Source organism: Ursus arctos, unplaced genomic scaffold (genome assembly GCF_023065955.2).
Source record: "Ursus arctos isolate Adak ecotype North America unplaced genomic scaffold, UrsArc2.0 scaffold_25, whole genome shotgun sequence".
NCBI lineage: Eukaryota > Metazoa > Chordata > Mammalia > Carnivora > Ursidae > Ursus > Ursus arctos.
Window position 1 is genome coordinate 2,009,842 of NW_026622930.1, and position 19,515 is coordinate 2,029,356.

The 19,515-nt window shown below is 44.7% G+C and overlaps 1 protein-coding gene across 2 annotated transcripts; it reads left to right on the plus strand.

Annotated features, from left to right (window-relative positions):
- The first annotated feature begins 3,927 nt into the window (after positions 1 to 3,927).
- Positions 3,928 to 6,133, plus strand: RD3L (RD3 like). Of its 2 annotated transcripts, none has more exons than XM_026515189.4 (4): positions 3,928 to 4,123; positions 4,243 to 4,388; positions 4,782 to 5,087; positions 5,455 to 6,133. In XM_026515189.4, exons 3-4 carry the CDS (start codon positions 4,789 to 4,791, stop codon positions 5,750 to 5,752), a joined length of 597 nt encoding a protein of 198 aa, XP_026370974.1. In that variant the 5' UTR covers positions 3,928 to 4,123; positions 4,243 to 4,388; positions 4,782 to 4,788; the 3' UTR covers positions 5,753 to 6,133. The 2 variants fall into 2 exon arrangements, with proteins under 2 accessions (XP_026370974.1, XP_044245957.1); XM_044390022.3 differs by having other exon boundaries at positions 4,282 to 4,388.
- The last annotated feature ends 13,382 nt before the right edge of the window (positions 6,134 to 19,515 follow it).

Consider the following 19,515-nt stretch of genomic DNA (forward strand, 5'->3'; position numbering starts at 1 on the left):
ACCAAACACACACACTGCACCCCGTGCCCGACGAAATGAAGCTATCAAGCCAGGCCGGAGCAGGGGGGCTGTTACTGGGGTCTCTGAAAGCACAGTAACAGGCAGATGGAGGAGGAAGACCAGAATTCGGAGCACCAGCAGGCAAACCAGCAGCACACGCCACTGTTTAACTCGGCCATCCCCTGAGCCCAACTCACCGCACTGCCAAATGCAGACACAGGTCCTGGCATAGAAGACAGAGCGCCCGGAAGTGCTCTTGTGCCTCGGGGAGCAAGAAAGGGGACCCCAAATGCTCAAAGTGAGGGCAGTCCCCAGTTTTTCTCTTTTCTCCTTTCTCTCGTATTGCAGGGGTCAGCAAGAGCCTCAAACAATAAGGAGCGGAAACGCTGTCTCCCAGATGGTAGGGTAGACCCTCACTGCCTTCTCTCCTCCTGGATCCTCCCACTGCTTGACCCCAGATATGAATGCAGGCAGCTGCACTGGCAGGAAGCACAGGGTGGAGGGAAGCAATAAGGGACCAAAATCGGGAGCTGCCAGGAAACAGAGACCCACCCCCCCCAAAGGCCGTCCATAAGCTACTGGGCTCACCCCAAGGCTGCACAAGCATGGGCTCACCCCCAACAGCCCACCGCGGACTGAGGACTGAGAGCTGAACTACAGAACGGCCAGCAGGTGGCACCATGCAGGACGGACCCAGAGGGCACTGCAGTGGTTCTGAAAGCCCAGAGACCTCGAACCCTACAGAAGGCTGGTAGGAACCTGCCGCCTGAACACAGCTGCTCAGCTGCATTCCCCCAGAGGATTTAAACAAGCCCTAGGGTCCCTCAATATCAAAATGCCCAGCATACTCTGCATATGAAGAACAAGGAAAATCTCCAGAACAAAGCAATGACCACTTAGTTTAGATACTGGCTATCCAATTTGGGAACCCTACACCTCACACCAATCTCAGATCAATTTCAAACTGATTCAAAACCCAGGCACTTATGTTTTTAAGCCTGTAAAGCTGAAGTTCTCCCACATTCGAGAACTTTGGAGTAGAGAAGGCCTTCATAAACAGGAGCATGAAAAGGAAAAGTCAAAAAGGACATCAATAAACTGAACTAAACCGTCATTTAAGCTGATGAACAACGTCTCTAGAAAGGTTAAAGAGCAAGGACGACGGTCACTCAAGAGAAAACATCTGCAGCACACAGCACTGGAGTACATTAAGAATTCCTGTAAATCAACAGACGCACAACCCAATATAAATGTGATTTTAACTTTAAAAAGTACATGCATCAGTGTATTTTAATTAAAATACTTTAAAGAAAAAATAATACTGGGAAAAGAAATTTAGCAGTTTTAGTTTCCCCTCAAATATTAACTGCATCTTTTTTTTTAGATTGATTGACTGATTTATCGGGGAGCAGAAGGAGAGGGACAAGCAGACTGCCTGCTGAGCATGGAGCCCAACGTGGGGCTCAATTCTCAACCGAGATCACGACCTGAGCCAAAACCAGGTGCCGCTTAACTGCATCTTTACCAGCCGAAAGAAAAAAGAACCAATAATCCAGAACTTTAAATCCAGTAGCAAAGGAATTAAAAACAAAAGGCTATCAGTCTCCTTACAGTGACAAGTCTTCCTTTCATTGTTACCAAATGCTGCTGGACACCATATGAGAAGACAATGACCAAAAAAGAAACTGACCAGTTTCCTGGTTAAGTTTATGTCTTCCACACAAAATATCCTAAGGTTGTAATCCATCAGAAACACTCATTTATTCAACTTACTAAAATGCTTAATAAAATCCAAGTTAATCTGATCATAGCCTAATAAACAGGAAGGATTAACACAAAGGTACTTTCTTACCCTGATCTACAAATATTTACATTCTCCATCTACATGGTAGTAGGAGCATGACTGGAATGGTTGGGCTATTTCAATCAAACAATCTCAGGATCTAGGACAGAAAAAATGCAATTGATAATAATACCAGTAGCATACCCTGTGTACTAGAAACACAGGTTTACACAATGAACACATCCGAGGAAGGTGTGCTGAATGTAAGCTGACTGGTAAGAAAAGTTGTGAGGGCTGGACTTGAGCAGCAGTCACGATGGCAAGACAGGTGCTAACTAAGTTCCTAGGAGAGGGAGATGGTCTTCGAGAAGCTCTCCGTGTAGCAGCTCACTTATCTTCAAATCTCCGAAGGACCTCCCCCCCCAGAAAGGCCTTTCCTGACCTCCACATGGAACTCGGAGAGGCCTCCAGTGGATTAAACAACCCCACCTCCCTGCCCCCCCGCAACCTGTGATCTGCGATCAGCTTACTGGACAACTCATGTGCTCCTACTGTCTTCCCACTGGAAGGTGCTTTCCACAAGGGAAGAGACTGGGTCCGTCTTGTCCACTGCAGCACCTCCAGTCCCTAGCCAACATTAGGCCACAGCACAGCCAACACCTGCTGAGTGACTGAAAGCCAGCAATTCCAGTGCAGGGCAGAGCAGAGCCTAATCAGAAAGGACTAGAAAACAGGGAGGAGAGAGAACAAGAACACAGGCCAATATTTCTATAAGTTTGAAGGAAAACTAGAGCCAAGGAAAATATGCTGATGTTTTTCCTCAGACAAAAGAAAAACATTAGGTGGTATTTAAACTAGGCCCTGCAAAAAAGAATTATGATGTGGGTAAATGGAAAAAAGAATGAGTAAATATCTCAAAAGACAGAGTCAGTGTGAGCCACTCTGACGGGTAAGAGGGAACAGGCCAAGCGTCCGGAGAGTCAGGCCTGCCTGAAACAAAAGACATACTCTGGGGGAGAGCGAGAGGGAAAACCATGTAGGAAGGGATAATGCAAGACTGCAGAGGGCCCTGAAAAGAAATTTGGTTTATGTTCCATATCCAACATACGTCTAATGTTGTTCCCATCTCAGAAGCAAAAATTTAAAGAATTAAAGCAATAACAAGGAGTTTATTGAAAGGGAGAAGTGTCAGGATTCATCGTAACTTTGGTAGAAAATCTGGTAGGACACTTGTGTCATGATAAACTTTCCTCTCCTCTCCTTTTCATACTCTACACAATGTAATGTGAAAACCTTCTTGTTGAAGAGAACGAATGCTGACAAGGGGCTTTTTCTCACGTACAAGCAGTAGGAGCTCCAGGCTGACCACACACATCACTCCTGATCCTGCATGACATACAGGTCTGATGTAAACCCTGCCTGTTCTTCATGGTTCACTTGTCGGAAAAGGCAACAGAGAAAACAAATGTTAGAAAAGGAAAAGCCACCATGTAGTCATTAAACACAGAACTAGAGAGTAAAAGACCTGTCTGCTCTTGAGCAAAAGACACACAGCACCTGAGCGGCACACAGCACGATAAAGAGCACTACGCATCATCGGCACTCGCCCAAGCAGGAAGTAGAGCGTCTCACCTTCAGTTCCAAAAGAAAACACTATAATGTTAGGTCTTCCATAATGAACTGTAAGACTTTCTTTTCAACTTTCTATGTTCTTAGGTCTCTATTTTTTCCCTAACCTTAATCTACTATTGCTATGTTTTTAAAGAGATTATAAAGTATATTTTAGAGTTACCTACTTAAGCATTTATGTCCTCCGGCATTACAACTTGCTTAAATACATAAATTTAACTACTATTTAGAAAGAGAAACAGAATGAGTACAAAAAATAACCTTTACTAAATATTTCATATGACAGATATCAGCATTCTTTGCCTACTTTGCTCAATCATAACAAATTTTCTGAAAATGGGTATTTTGCAAATCGTCAAGACTGATCTGTTTTCCTGCTTTCATTGGAGGGGACAGTGACCTGGCTTCTAGATGGCCTCAAAGTTAAGCTGAAGAATAAAGGCAGCGTAGTTATTTTTAGAGCTCACCAGGCATAAAAATACAGCACTGAGCTGTGACCTACAGCTATGCACAGCAGAGCACCATGCCATGCGACAGTCCTCACCGTGGCCGGGAGCACATCCGTGGTGCCTCACACTGTCGTTCTCGTCTCATTACCAAAGAGAAGTCTGAGCGCATTTAGGACCAGAGCCCATTGCTGCCGGCATCCTTTTCAAATAGACTGAGCTACATTCAAAAGTAGACCATTATATAATTTGTGAAGACTGAATAGTAAGTTATTTTTGTCATTTCTTCTAGCTTACTTACAAGGTGAATTAATGAGCAGTCTCTCTAAATGAAGACATCACAACCTCATTCCTAACATAGAAACTTATTTATTTCAAATACAGTTTCAGTGGGTAAATAAGGAGGCTCATTCCTTCCAACAGGGGACACATCCAGGAGAACAATATATGCCTGAGTAAAACACAGCTTCACCACTAATTCAAGCAAACTCTTTGGAAACATCACCACATCGGATCCATCAACTTACCAGGTACGCTTTAAACCTTTTCTGCACAAAATGTAAGTCAAAAGTGTGTTTACAGATAGAACTTCCTGTACATTAATATTTTAAAGCCTCCTAAGAACTTTTAATAGCAAGTGTCAGTGTTATTTTCAGAGAACGTTCAGTCTGGAGATTATCTCTGACTTTGTATATTTCATTTCCGTTTAGCTACATAAACGTATTTTCAAAGCTTGGTGTTTGGTACTGACCTAGTTAGAAACTGAAAAGCTTTAATCCATGTTCTAATCTTATTCTGACCTGCATATCTAACCAGTGAAAAACTCATGCACTTTTCTGGCAAATTTATTGTAAAGAAACAGATATTTGCTCATCAGAACCACAACATTTTATGCAAATAAACAAGTGAGAATATTTCCACAGGCTAAAAATGCCACTTTTTGGCTGGATGAAATGGCCAAAATATGATTCCTACAAACCCACACCCTATCCTGGCTCCGATGTAGTGACAAAGACTCTGCTTCGGGAATTAAAGTGGCATCTGAAGGAGCGAGAGAGATTAATACAAGAGATCGAAAATGAACAAAAAGTGAAAAAAACAGGTGTGGATTACAACTGGCTGAGAAACTACCAGAATCCCCACACGACCATCCCAGCTACTGAACAAAGACAACTTGAAGTCCTTTGCTCACAAGTTCAGCCTTGTCAAACTGGAACTATTCTCAGCAGGTAAAAATACTATGTTCTCTTTTGTGATATTTTGCTACCGCCAAGTTTAAGTTTCTCATACATCTAGACTGGAAACTGTATTCTATCATGTAAATTCTTTAATCATGTGTATCAAAAAAATCCAGCAACCAAAATCTCCACGGATAGACTGGACAAAAATATTTGTTGACCTCTTACTGGCTAGGAAATATTTTTAAGCCATATTCAGAATTTCTTTACTAAGAAGCATAATTTTAAAGGAGTGCGCAGACTACTCAAAAAGTGAGGAACTAATTAGGATCAGCTTATTTAAGCTGTGTTTTGGAAATAAACAGATAGGACAAAATGAAGTTTCTGAATTGAATATTCATTACTGGTTTCCCTGCAGATTTCGAGAAGTTTTAGCAGAAAATGATGTACTGCCATGGGAAATAGTCTACATCTTCAAGCAAGTTCTGAAAGACTTCCTAAACAGTACTAACAAAGGTAACCAGCAAGAAGTCCCAGAAGAGTCAGGGAACACAGACTGTCCTGTTCCTTCTGTGATCCCGGGCACAGGCCCCAGGAGTTCTGATAAAGACGAAATACCCACTATTTCCAGTTACGTGGACAAAACCACAAAGAACAGGTTCCCAGCATTCTCGCATAGAATATGGAACCTACCATATTATTACCCATCAAGTTAAGTTACTTATAACCAGAGGAGTTTTTATGGCCATCTTTAGAAGCAGAATTCTTAATATTAAGAATACGAAAAAGTAACGTGATTTCATGTTTCTCTGTTGCAAAGTCAGATGTTAAGTAGCTCTTAACTATGCATCCTATGTTTTAAATAGTGTTCCTTTTTTATCCGCTCTAAAAATGCAATGTTTTATTGAACTGTATACTTTTAACTAAAATGATTCCTTAACATTTTGAAAAAAATGTTTGAAGTATTTTCTTACACTTCAAACACATCTCACAGGAACAAGTATGGAATTGGACAAATTCTGTGTGAAAATGAGACATTAACCTCGACTTTTATTCCAAAAGGAAGCTATGTATAGAATAAAATAAATGATTGATGTGAATCTTACTTTTACAATATAACACAGAATGGACTCCAGCTCATTCTCAGCAGGGAAGGGGAAGATGGGCAGTGACAGAGGAAATAATGTGCAGTTTAAAAACTAAGTGGTGCTTTACTTCAACATTCAGATTTGTTAGTAATTACAACATCTTTAATCTCAATTAACATTATGGGAAAGTAAAAAAAAAATAGAGCTCTATATTGTATCAATAAAAAGAAACAAACTGGGTTCACCGAAATAGCAAATATTCTGGGGCGCCTAGGTGGCTCAGTCAGTTAAGCGTCCAACTCTTGATTTCAGCTCAGGTCATGACCTCAAGGTCGTGGCATCGAGCCCCAGGTCAGGCTCCTTGCTGGGCATGGGGCCTGCTTAAGATTCTTTCTCTCCCTCTCCCTCTGCCCCGCCAGTCCTCTCTAAAAATATAGCAAATATTCAATACACAAAATTCAATATTTCATAATTTCATTAAAGTAGGAAATTAATCATTGGATTTATTTTTTTTTTGTAAAGTCCCAGAATCTTTATCATTCTTCAAAGTAAGTCCAAGGTACCTAATATTTACAACTTTCTATTTGGAGATTTGTTTTTTCCCATCTAAAAAGAAAAATATTCAAGACTAGAACTCAATATCCGCTCCAAAAAAACCTTCTGACTTTTTTCCTGGACTCTTGGCCAACATCTACACCATTCTGACCAGGCCTCAGTTTGGTCTTTAATCCTGTGTCATATACGGTGTCAACCCGACCAGGGTTTAATAAGACAAGGTAAGTGGAAAGACAGCACTGAGTGGATCTAAAATAAAGACACCTCTCACTCCTGTTCCCTTTTGATTGTTTTCGTGAGCTATCTATCTAGGACTCTTTAATCACTATAAAAGTCTTAGAGTGGAAACCATTTGTGGGAAAGCTGAGTATCCCCAGAAGTGCATAAGTGCTTATTGTATTCACGGAACAAACAAGAGTTTTAATACTATTGCCTCAATGGTGGTAACAAAATTTCTGTTTTAAACAACGTGGAGTTTGAATGCGGCACTAGAACTGGCCACCTCACCATGTGGATTAGGAAATACACAGCAGAAAGAGGCCCCAAACACTCCATTCTCCCCACAAGCCACCTCCATCAGCCACTACACAAAATAAATGATCAAGCCCACCGCACTTTTGAGAGGCACCGTTCTCCCTGTCCAGACAGGAAGAAGAGGATTTTCCTAAGTCCCTCCTGTCCGAAGCTTCCTGCAAGTGAAGGAGCTGCAGACGGTTATGTGACCCACTAGTCCAGGAAGAACAGGAAGCCCGCGTTGCTCTAAGTCACCCATGATGCAGTCAATTCCACAACCAGACTTTAAAGGGGAGTGGAAGAAATACACTGCATTTTGGTATGCAAAGTCTCCATCTCTCACTTTGTTTTGGCAATAACCTAATAACCACATTTCCTGTGAGAGCACTGGTGTATGTAATTTAAAACTACAGTTGTTCTAGAAAATCTACAAATCATACAGAAATTTTAACACAAATAACTTCCTGAATATTAACAGATCCTGCTTCTACACACTGGGCTGCTTACAGTTCCTAAAGCTGTCAAGAAGATGAAGGTCAAAAACGTAAGGGCGTGCAGATGCGGGAGAAGAATATCAGGAAAGCTTCAGGCATGTTTTATAAAGAGAGAGTGTCGGCACAGTGGCTAAAAGCTTTAGCTAGAAAATAATGAGATGTAAATGCACTAATCCACATAAAAGTACTGTGCATTCAATCCTTACCTTGAAAGTAGGTAATGTTATTCCTACTTGACAGATGAGCAAACAGCCTCGTATCAGGGAACAACGGGGCAGGATTCATGTCACTCTGTCAGGCCCCTGCACACCTCCAGCTCTAACTTACTCTCTGAGCTCCAAACGCATAGTCAATTGTCTACCTGACACCTCTTCTTGGATGCCCAAAGGCAAGCAAAGTCACAGAGGTTTGTTTTTTGAAAGGATAAATAAAAATCAAGAAAGAAACAAAAGAATTAAAACAACACGCATACACACACAAAAAGCACAGCTCTTTAAAAACTTCAGCTCAGTAAATGACACCACCACCAAGCCATCCAATTCTATAAGCCAGAAAGCTCAGAACCATTCTGGAGGGCAGAGGGGCCAAAAACACCTCACAAAAAAATAAGACTTGGGGCACACGGTAAGTGCTTTAGAGGAGAAAAAAAATGTTGAAAGCAATGAGAGAGGTGGAAAAAGGAGGTGTGGGAGGACCGCTGCGGCTGTGGGGGCCATACAAGTACCTCTGTAAGAAGTAAGACATTGAACAGGGCCCGGAACGATGAGAGCAGTCAGTCACGGGAAGAAACTGGACTGCGGGGGGCAGGGGGATGACACTCCAGGCAGAGGGGTAGATGCAGAAGCCCCAAGGCAGAAATGAGTTCAGTGTCTTCCAGATACAGAAAAAATGCCAATGCGGCCAGAGTGCGGCCGATTAGGCAGACTCCAGACGGACAAAGGCCTGGCCCCGACAGGGGCTACGTTTTATTCTGACGGCAATCTGTCCACAGAAAACTGCACACCTGCTCAAAGAACCTTAGGACTGAATGTTGACTCGAGAATTTGTTCATTCAATAAATAGTAACTGAGCACCCACCTCATGCCAGGTATTCTTCTGGGTGCTAGAATAAATTGTTGGGGGGGCAAGGACGGAAGCTAGGAGAATACAAACAGAAGCCTTCTGCAATAATCCAGGAAAGAGATGACGGTGGTTTATTTCGTCCAGGGTGGTGAAAGTATAAACAGTGAAATGTGCTCTTATTCTGGAAACATTTCACAGCACAGTTGCCAGGATATTTTGATTTTCATCGGATTGATTACACATACACCTTAGGGAAATCAGCTATGGTCAAAGGAGTAAGGCAGATTTCATGATTCAGTCAAGGCAGGAGTGGATAAGGAAGCCACTCTCATTTCCAGCATATCATAAGCAATCAATATTTGGGATCTACTAAAGCAGTTCACTCATGCAAACAAGTATCTGGGTTCCTACTACATGTCAGGCCCTGCACTAGGAGGTGGAGATCCAGGGATGTTCTAGTCCCTCACGAAGTCCTTACGTGAGGGAAACAACATAAAGCAATTCCATACAAGTACTAAGAGATGCACATAAGGGATACCAGGCAAACAGTTGTTTATTTAAAGGGGGGAGGGTCACTCGCTTGGTTTTCCTCTGAGCCTTCCAGCTGTTCCTTCTCACCCTCCTTTGTTCATTCCCTCTTGTCAACCTCTAAATGTTCAAGGGCTCCAGGCCTGGGTCCTAGGACCTCTTCTCCCTCAGCACTCACCCACTAGGATACACCACCCATAGTCTGGGTGAGCTCATTGGTCTCAAAGCCTTAAATCCCCAAACATCTGGCTCCAGCCAGGTTTCTTTCCTCACCTCCAGACTGCCTACATTTATCGTTATCTGCTAGTAATGTCAAGTTAAAGTGTTCAAATCAAACTCCTGCTTCCCCATACACCAGCCCCTCGTGCAGTCTTGCTTTTCTCAGTAGATGGCAACATGTCCCAGCTGCTCAGCCAGAAACCTTGGTGTCACCCATGATTTTCTTCCCCACTCATGTTCTGTATCTGATCCAACCACAAAGCCCTTGCCTCTGTCTTAGAAATATATCCAAACTATACTACTGCCTTACCACCTCCACTGCTACAGTCCTGGTCTAACCCACCATCCTCTCCCTTCTTGGATGATGTGTTAGTGAGCGTTCTCCAGAGAAACAAAACCAACAGGTTGTGTGTGTATACAGAGAGAGAGAGAGAGAGATTTATTTCAAGGAATTAGCTAGGCCAGCAGGCTGAAAACCCAAGGAGGGGTTGCAGTCCGAGTCTAAAGGGACTTGGCAGAATTCCTTCTTGTTTCAGGAGGTCAGTGTTTGCTCTAGCCAGGTCTTCAACTGATTTGATGAGGCCCACTCACAATTTAGAAGGTTATCTGCTTTACTAAAAATCCATCAACTTAAATGTTAATTTCATCCAAAAGCACCTTCACAGAAATATCCAGAATCATGTTGGGCCAAATACAGGCAGGATGGCCCAGCCAAGCTGACACATAAAGGTAATGTCACAGATGATACCAACAGACTCCCCTGATCTCCCTGTTTCTGCCCTAGGCCCGCTCCAGTCCATTCCACACAGCAGGGATCATCAGAGCTATAAGTCATGTCACAGCTCTGCTCAAAACCCCAGAATGCCCTCCAATGGTTCCCCAGTAGCCTCAGATGAAGCCTCCATTTCCCTCTCTGAGCTCCCCCATTCTCTCTCTCACAGCCACTCCACTTCAGGGGCATGTAGATACATAACACTTTAATTGATGGCACTGTGACCTACCGAACTAAAGCTGTTAAAAAGACAAAAAGGTCTTAAAAAAAACATGGCCTTTGTGAGCGAACAGAAAATAGGAATCCTTGGAGAATGACACATACATTAACATCTGTGCAAAGCCTACATACTTAAAAACAACAAGGCAAAAAGGGAAAAGTTATATACCCCGGAGTCAAACACATCCATCCTTACAATATAATAACACAGGGGATGGGGGTAACTTTCTCAACAAGTTATCTGATCCTCAGCTATAAATTGGGACTTCCCTTGTCAGAAGGACTGAGACTGTTGTGCGCCCGTGTCCCCTGACACAAAGCTCAACACAGCAGGCACTAACCCACATGAGACGTACCAAGAAGGAAACATCGAATTAGGTAAAAAATAACTGGGTAAAGAAATCCACCAGATATAGTGATTTGAAATGGTGAGTTTCTATGGGAAAGTTTTCTCTGGGACAAAGTACACTTGAAGCTGCCAAATGGTCTGATATTTTCTATTTCTCTTCTTCTAATGCTGGTGGTCACTACTCACATGACCTATAAAGCTGATTTAACAATGTTCTTGGGTGGGGCGTCTGGGTGGCTCAGTTGTTAAGCATCTGCCTTCGGCTCAGGGCGTGATCCCGGCGTTCTGGGATCGAGCCCCACATCAGGCTCCTCCGCTGGGAGCCTGCTTCTCCCTCTCCCACTCCCCCTGCTTGTGTTCCCTCTCTCGCTGGCTGTCTCTCTGTTAAATAAATAAAAATCTTTAAAAAAAAAAAAAACAATGCTCTTGTGGACTGAACTCCAAAGACTCAACGCAAGCTACTCTTACCCTGATTGCCTCCTCAGACATGGCTTCACTATGTGATATCCTATGCTCATAAAGCCTGTCTTCCTCTATGTCAAATGTATTCTCACCAATGTCAAAACCTCACTCAAACTCTCCTTTCCGGAAAGACATGAGTCAAAAAGCCAGCTGCTGTGGTTGAGACTGGCTTTCAGGTCAGCTCACCCTAAAACAATCCCAGCTCTACCCCTGTATTAGTGTTCTGTTGCTGCCATAACAAATACCACAAACTCAGCAATTCGGCAGTTGAAAACAACACAAATTTATCATCTCACAGTTTCTGTAAATCAGAACTTCAGGTGGACCCAACTAGGTCCTCTGCTTAAGGTCCCATGAGGCCAATATCAAGATGTTTGCTGGGTGGCTCAGTCAGTTAAGCCTCTATCTCTTGATTTCAGCTCAGGTCATGATTTCAGGGTCCTGAGATTGAGCCCCACATCCGGCTTCATGTTGATCATGGAGCCTGCTTAAGAGTCTCTCCCTCTGTCCCCCATCCCTACGCCCATGCCCTCTCCCTCTCTTCCTGTCTCTCTCTCTCTCAAAAAAAAAAAAAAAATGTTGGCAGGGCTGCATTCAAGAGGCTCATTCGGGTTGTTGGCCAAATTCAGTTCCTTCAGGTTGTAAGACAGAGGTCCCCAATTCCCTAATGGCTGTCAGCTGGGATTCCAACTTTTCTCCCAGCTGCCCACGTTCTTCTCCTGCTTCCTTTGTGGCCCAGTCAAGCAACAACTGGTCAAGTCCCTCTCATGTTTCAAATCCCTGGCTCCAGTCGGGGAAGGTCTCTGCTTTGAAAGCTCGTATAATTAGACAATCCAGGTAATCTCCCTATTTTAGGATCTATAACCTTGATTACATCAGCAAAATCCCTTTTGCCATGCAATGTAAGTTCCAAAGGTTCCACTGGTTATCTTTGTGTGGGGGGGTGTGGCTCATTCTACCTTCCATGACTATTTATCACAGGAAGTTAGGCAAGCCACTTTACCACCCAAGTCTGTTTCTTTCAGATCTCTACACAATCAAGACAATGCCATCAATTTCAAGGGGTTCGTTTCAAGGATTAAATAATACAGCTGTATCTGAGTGCCTACTACATGGCAGAACCTCTGGCCTTAGGCATGTGCTAAGGGCCCAGGACAGGACTTCCAGAAGTACTACTCAGACTCAAAGCACTATACAGACTAGCAAACCACAACATTATCTGCCCGTCTCTAGTTATTTGCCTGTTTCTAGCTACCTACAGATGTTGAAATGTTTATGGTAATTTTACAAAACAATTTTACATGTTGACTATAATAATATTTTAGATGGGGCTTATATTTTGTCTCTTGTCATTCCATTACTCTGAAATTTCATTTTTATTGATTTTTCAAAATCTCAGTCCATGAAGGACTGGAAATTTTAAAAACTGACCCTTCGTAGTTAGAAGAACATTTAAATCTGTACTTTCCCTTTCTGAAAAGGTCAATAATTTACTTCCACTACCACAATGAGTTATTTAAAAGCAATATTGTTTTGCCTGTTACAAGGGAATAGCCTACGGGATCATTCACCAGAGTAACTGAAGAAAACGAAGTGTGCAGAAACAAACAAAACAACCACTCTACAAGTTGCACAAGGGTCTCTTTGTCCCTTCCTTGTACCCAACAAAAAAAATTTGCCAAAGATCCCAAGTTACCCTTGACTCTACAAGGGCCTGAAGCTTGTCTACAGATGCTAGAAACAAACCCATGAAAACTTGATGGGGCCAACAAACAAGAGTAACTTTTTTAAAAAGTAAAAAACAAAAACCACCCTCTGGGCTGTAATAGGTGTTGAACTTGGGAGGGAGGGGAGTCCAAGCAGTGACTCAGATACTCCAAGATGGGACTACTTCCACACTGGCCTGCTTTAAAGAGGGAGCAGGCGTTTCTACACACCAGATGTAGGTTTTTTAAAAACGGAAGGCCTCCTCTTGCCTTTTTATTTCCATCAAAATCATGCGAACAGATAAACCAACAGCAGTTACTTCAGTCAAAAAGGAGTGGGAGGAGGGGCATTAATAAAACTGAACAGAGATCCAGCATTCCAGCTGCTTGATATTCACCCAAATGGGCAGAAAACTTTTGACCCACAAAAACCTGCATAGAAATGTATACCACAGCTTTACTCGCAATTGTCAAAACCTCGAAGCCACCAGCATCCTTCAGCAGCTGAATGCAGATTGTGGTACATCCATCCACAGCGTGGAATATTATTCAACGCTTCAAAAAAAAAAAAAAAAAAAAGCTACCAAGCCATGAAAAAAAAAATGTTGGAAACTTAAGTGCATATTGCAAAATCAAAGAAGCCAATCTAAAAAGGCAACACATAGTCTGATTCCAACTATAAAACACTGGAAAACGCAGGAAAGATAGAGGACTGGGGACGCGGGGGGCAGGGAGGGACGAAGAAGTGGGACACAAAAGGCAGGGCAACTGTTTGGTAGGGCGGAGGATACACGCCATACACCTGTCCACAACCACGCACACCGCCACCAAAGTGCACCCTCAACTACGGGCTCTGGTTACTGAGAACGCGGGCACAGGGGTTGCTCCGTCCTAACACATGAACGACACTAAAGCAAGAGATGAACATCAGGGATGTTGGTGGGGGTGAGGGAGGAACACAGGGCTTAGGGCTTCACTCGATTTTTCTGTAAACCTCAACGGCTCTAAAGACGAAGCCTATTAATGAAACACTGAGAAAGGGAACCAAACTCTGGGATGGCTCGGCCTCCGGAAGAAGCGAGTTACCCCGGCTTGGGTCACTGGGCGAGGCCTTTCGGACAGACGGCTCGCTCCGGGGCGGCCTGGGGCCAGGGGTGGGGTCACGCGGCGCCTGGGGAGGCCGCGCAGCCACCGTCCCGCCCCCGGGCCGTGCCCACGCCTGGCCGGCCTCCTACCTCCTGGACGCCACGGGCTGGGCCTGGGCCTGGGCCGCGGGGCCCAAAGCGGGCGCCGCGTCCCGGCGCTGCGCCTCGTCCCTGGCCGCCTCGGCCGGGAAGGCGGGCGGCGAGCCCAGCAGCTCCACATTCGTCACGGTCTTGCCGATCGTGAACCAGTCGTTGATCTGGTCGAGAGTGAGCTTGCGCAGCATGCTCCCTGCCTGGCGTCGACGCCTCCTCAACTGCCCCCGCGGTGCGGCGGGAACAGACGACGTCGGGAACGCGACGGCGCAACGTGGTGACGGCGGGAACGCGGCTTCGCCCCGCCCCGCCCGGGCTTTCCAATCAGAACGCGCCAGCGCCCACGCGGCCCAAACCTCGTGCTTCCGGCCCCGCCCGCCCAAGCCCTCCAATGAGAACGTGCCTGAGCCAGCGCCCGCGCCGCCCGGACCGCGTGCTGCCAGCCCCGCCCCTCTGCGCGTGGGCCGTCCTGTGGGCAGCGCCTGCGCCGCCGTGGCTGTCCCCGAGTCAGCCAGCTTGACCCTCTGGGGGCCCCGGGATCAGCCACCAGGGGGTGCAAGAACCTAGTCTTGGCTCGCTCTCCACCTGTTCCCTCTAGGATCCTGTCCGCGGCATGGTGCTCCAAGCCGACAACGGACAGACATTGATTGAGCTCCTGCTGTGTGCCAGGCCCAGTGCAGAGCTGCCGGGGTGCTGTGCTGAGAGACCTCAGGGTAGGAGATGGAAGGAGAACGAGAGAAAGGATCTGAGTGTGTATCGTCGAGGTAAACAGCTGGCTGCTAAACTGGGACACCTTGCACCTGACCTGGGGACAGGAGCAAGAAGGTCAGGAACGGCTTCTGGGAGAAAATGACATCGCAGTGGACACCTGCAGGATAACCAGGAAGGAGGCAGGTGAAGGACATTCACAGGCAACGGTACTCTCCATGGACGGAGGCCTGGAGGCACAAGGCCCCACGGCCTGAACTGGGGGCCTGGAAGAAGTTCTGTGGGGCCACAACATAACCAAATGGGATTCATCTTCTTTCCTAAACCTGCATTGGAGGTGCAGCGCCGTCCACACAGCTAGAGAGGAAGAGGCGGCGGGAGGTACTGATTTGGTGGTCATCAGCAAATGGAGCGTGGTAAGACCCCGAGAGCAGCTGAAATGGTCCAGACTGAGCTCTAGAAGAGTGAAGGTGGAGGACAGCACCCTGGGAAAGAGCCTGGAAGATGAGGCAGGGGTGGGGGAACGCAGCAAAGGTATACAAAGGAAGGAAGACAGCAGGAAGAACAAGAGTCGCGTGACTGCCTGCCCGCCATCCTACCGTCAGCGCCAAGTCTAGCACCCCGTGGGCTCTCGGGGAAGACAGTGCGAAAGTGTACGTGGGAGGATCCAACAGCCTGGCGCTGACCAACATTGGGAAGTCTCGTGAAGGCCTAGAAAGTGCTCCAGGGGTGGCAAGCAAGAGGTCAGCTTGAGGGCAGTGCAGACAAGGCCCACAAGGCCGGGGTTAAGCTCTTGCTGTTTCACAAAAAAAATGAGCCCGGCCTGGTGCTGGGCCAGCGGTCCCAGATCCAGATCCGCCACACCACTAGTTTCTATTGTGGGCTCTGGGCCTCCTGCTCTGACTTTTCCAAATACGGCAGCCTGCAAAAGTGTCCCTCACACATTTTTGGCAATGAACCTGTTTTGCCTTAAATAAAAATGTAATCATAAAGTCATTGAGACTCTCGATCTGTCATTCAGAATTGACTAAAAATAAGGTAACTTCATACTTTATGTGAAGGCCAGCACATGTTCTAAATTTCCCAAAATACATCGAAACCACTTCAAACAACTGTGAAACTCAAATTTGTGTCTCCACACTGTGTCATCCCCTGTCAGCGTCAGAGTCCGTTTTCAGGTGGCAGTCCTTTTTTTTGAAGAGGTTTCCTTTCACGAGAACATTTTCTAGAGGGCTTTTTCTTTTTTCATTTGAATATAGTTGACACGCAATGTTACCTTAGTTTCGGGTGTACAATATAGTGATTGGACAACTAGACATTACACTGTGCTCACCACACAGGTAGCTGCCATCTGTCACCACGCAGCACAATCACAGCATCACTGACTGTTTCCTACGCTGTGCCTTTCATTCCCAGGACGTATTCCTTCCGTCGCTGGAAGCCTGCACCTCCCACCCCTCTTCTCCCATTTCACCCAAACCCCTCCTTCCCTCTGGCAACTGTCAATTTGTTCTCTGTATTTGTTGGTCTAATTCTGCTAGTTGGTGGTGTATTCATGTTTTTTAGATTCCACATGTAAATGAAATCATATGATAATTATCTTTCTCTGACTTATTTCACTTAGCATAATACCCTCTAGGTCCATCCATGTTGTTGCAAATGGCATGATTTCATCCTTTTCATGGCTGAGTAATAGTCCTTTGTGTGTGTGTTTGTGTGTGTGTCTCTTCCTTATCCATTTGTCCATTGATGCACACCTGGGCTGCTTCCATATCTTGGATATTATGAAAAATACTGCAATAAACATAGGGATGCATTATCTTTTTGAATTAGTGTTTTTGTTTTCTTTGGGTCAATATTCAATATTGAAATTATTGGATCATATGGTATTTCTATTTTTAATTTTTTGAGGAGACGTCATACTGTTTCCATGGTGGCTGCACCAATTTACATTCCCACCAACATTGTTCAAGGGTTTCTTTTTCTCCTAAGTGTTTCTCTTGCCAACACTATTTCTAGTCTTTTCAATTTTAGTCATTTTAACAGGTATAAGGTGATTGGAAGGCTTTTTCTGTGTTCTTTGAACCTTTTGGGTTACTCTCCTTCAGTCCTCTTGAGTTTTGAGTTTTTAACTGCAGTTTAAGGAGACTGTCTTGATGCTTCAGTTTCAAAATTTGTTCTCATTTAATTGCCATTTTCTCGAGTGGTAGTTAACATTCTGTGTCACATAGAGAAGAGCTCTGACCCCTTCATTTGGTAGTTCTTGGTGCTTCATACTCAATTAGCACAGCTCAACCTGCATTCCTGTCCAAAGTCGAAAGAGACAGCTTGACAGTTCTTAATAGGCTTGTGGACATTTAGACCAGAGCACAGAGGAAGCCGCGGGCCTTGGTGGAGGTTTTGTATATTTGCATTCCCAGGACAGCTTAAGCTGCAGACCCAAAGGGAAAACAAGCAGCTGAGACAAATACAAATGATGTTGGTGCCAGTAAGCAGCACTCTTGGCAAAGTGGAAGAAGCTGTGTCCCAAGTACTTTCATGTCTTCTCTGACCTCAGCGGCAAAACGCAGAATTCTGCACCATGCATAAATCTGCTGGGGTGGCTCAGTTTTCAAACATTGTTTCCTTTGAAGATATATTTTTCATAGGATGTTTTGGCTTTGCAACAAAAGACATGAAAATTCTGTTGATCTCAAGTGGAGTTTGAAGTTCAAAAGCTTTGTTATCTTAAAATAGATCATGATGATGCTCGTAAGTGGTTCCTAAATGCTTGTTGTCGTCCTCAGCAGTTTCCTACCTTATTGTAAGTCTCAAACATCCTTTTCCAAGACAGTGGTTCTCAAACCCGGTCCTTATCTCAGGACCCCTTTATACTCTTAAAAATTAATGAAGCCCCTAGAGAACTTTTGTTTCTGTGGGTTACATCTACTTTATTAGGGATTACAACTGAGACACTTTTACTTATTAATTCATTCAAAAACAACAGTAATAAACCCATTTGATGCTAAGGGAATATTTTTATGAAAAGTCACTATATGTGTGCGAAGGACACTTTTAGATTTCTGTAGATCTCTTCATGTCTGCCGTCACAGCTGCATTCTTATACCTGTTTCTGTCTTCGTGCTGTTGGGACATCACAAGTCGGCCTCTGGGAAACTCCACAGAACACGTGTGAGATACTCCTAGCGAAAAAGACAAATAACATTTTACCAAAGTTACGAAAATAGTTTTGATCCCAAGGGTCCTTGGAAAACCCCAAACCACACTTTGAGAACCACTACCCTAGAATAGCAAGACTTTCAGGTGGTGAATGCAGCTTTCATTTGATCCTAAGCTTTTGTCCCTTTGAGGCAGGACCATGGTTGTGGCTTTTCCTTCCTGGGTCCTCATCCTTCCATCTGAGCTCTCTTTCCTTCTGCCCAAATAATGAACACTGATTTTTTTTTACACTGTGCATCTACTGGTGACCATTGCCACAGTCTTTTGTTGTCCAAAATGTCTTTATGTTGCCTTCTTTACTGAAGGCTAATTTCTGTATGCATAGAAGTCTAGATTGGCAATTAAGATTTTCTCCTCATCTTTAGTTTTCTGTGGTTTTATTATGATGTTTCAAGGTGTTGGTCTATTTTCATTTACCTGCCTGCTGGGTTTCTGTAAGGCTTTTTGAATCTTTGGTGTACTTTTTCCCCATCACATCTGAAAAATTCTCAGCCAGCCATGCTCTCTTCCAATATTTCTGCCCATCTCACTCTCCTTTCCTTCTGGGCCTCCAATAACACATATGAGGGACTTTTCTGCCGTACCATAGTACTCTAATCGAATCTGCTGCTAAACCTGCCATATTTCTATTTGGCTCTTTTTCACATCAGCTAAGTGGTTGTTTCTTTTTTTTACAATTTGCAGTTTTCTGCTGAAATTTTCAGTCTTGTTTATTTCCTTGCACATAGTAAGCAGGGTTGTTTTCAAAGCCTGTGTCTGTTAAGCCCAGTGTCAGTTGACTACAGCTACTCTGCACAGGAATTGCCGCATAAAAACGTGCACCACAAAAAAGTTAATACACAGAGAAAGGGCAAGAAAACCACAGAGGGGAGACGACTTCCCATGCTTTATTTTTTTTTTAATAAAAATTTTTTATTATGTTATGTTAGTCACCACACAGTACATCCCTAGTTTTTGATGTAAAGTTCCATGATTCATTACTTGCGTATAACACCCAGTGCACCATGCAATACGTGCCCTCCTTAATACCCATCACCAGCCTATCCCATTCCCCCACCCCCCCTCCCCTCTGAAGCCCTCGGTTTGTTCCCAGCCTTTAATACAGCAAAAAAAACGGCGCCTTTTTCACGTTGACCAACTCGTCCGCTTTGTCCAGGACCCTCCCGATTTCAGCACCGAAAGTCCTGCGCCCAGGACACATCCGAAGGGTTAGTCACCGAATTACGACGCACGCGCACACACAACACACACGCACGGCGCTCCGCTGGCTTGCGGCACCGGGGCGACCGCTGGGGGCGCTGTGGCGCGCATGCAGGGCCCGGGAGGCGCTCTGGCCTCGGAGCTCCG

Excerpts from the sequence above, each read along its gene's own strand:
- RD3L (XM_026515189.4), top strand. The coding sequence starts at position 4,789 with ATGCCACTTTTTGGCTGGATGAAATGGCCAAAATATGATTCCTACAAA. Across the intron at positions 5,088-5,454 it reads ACTGGAACTATTCTCAGCAG|ATTTCGAGAAGTTTTAGCAG; the intron begins GTAAAAATACTA and ends GTTTCCCTGCAG.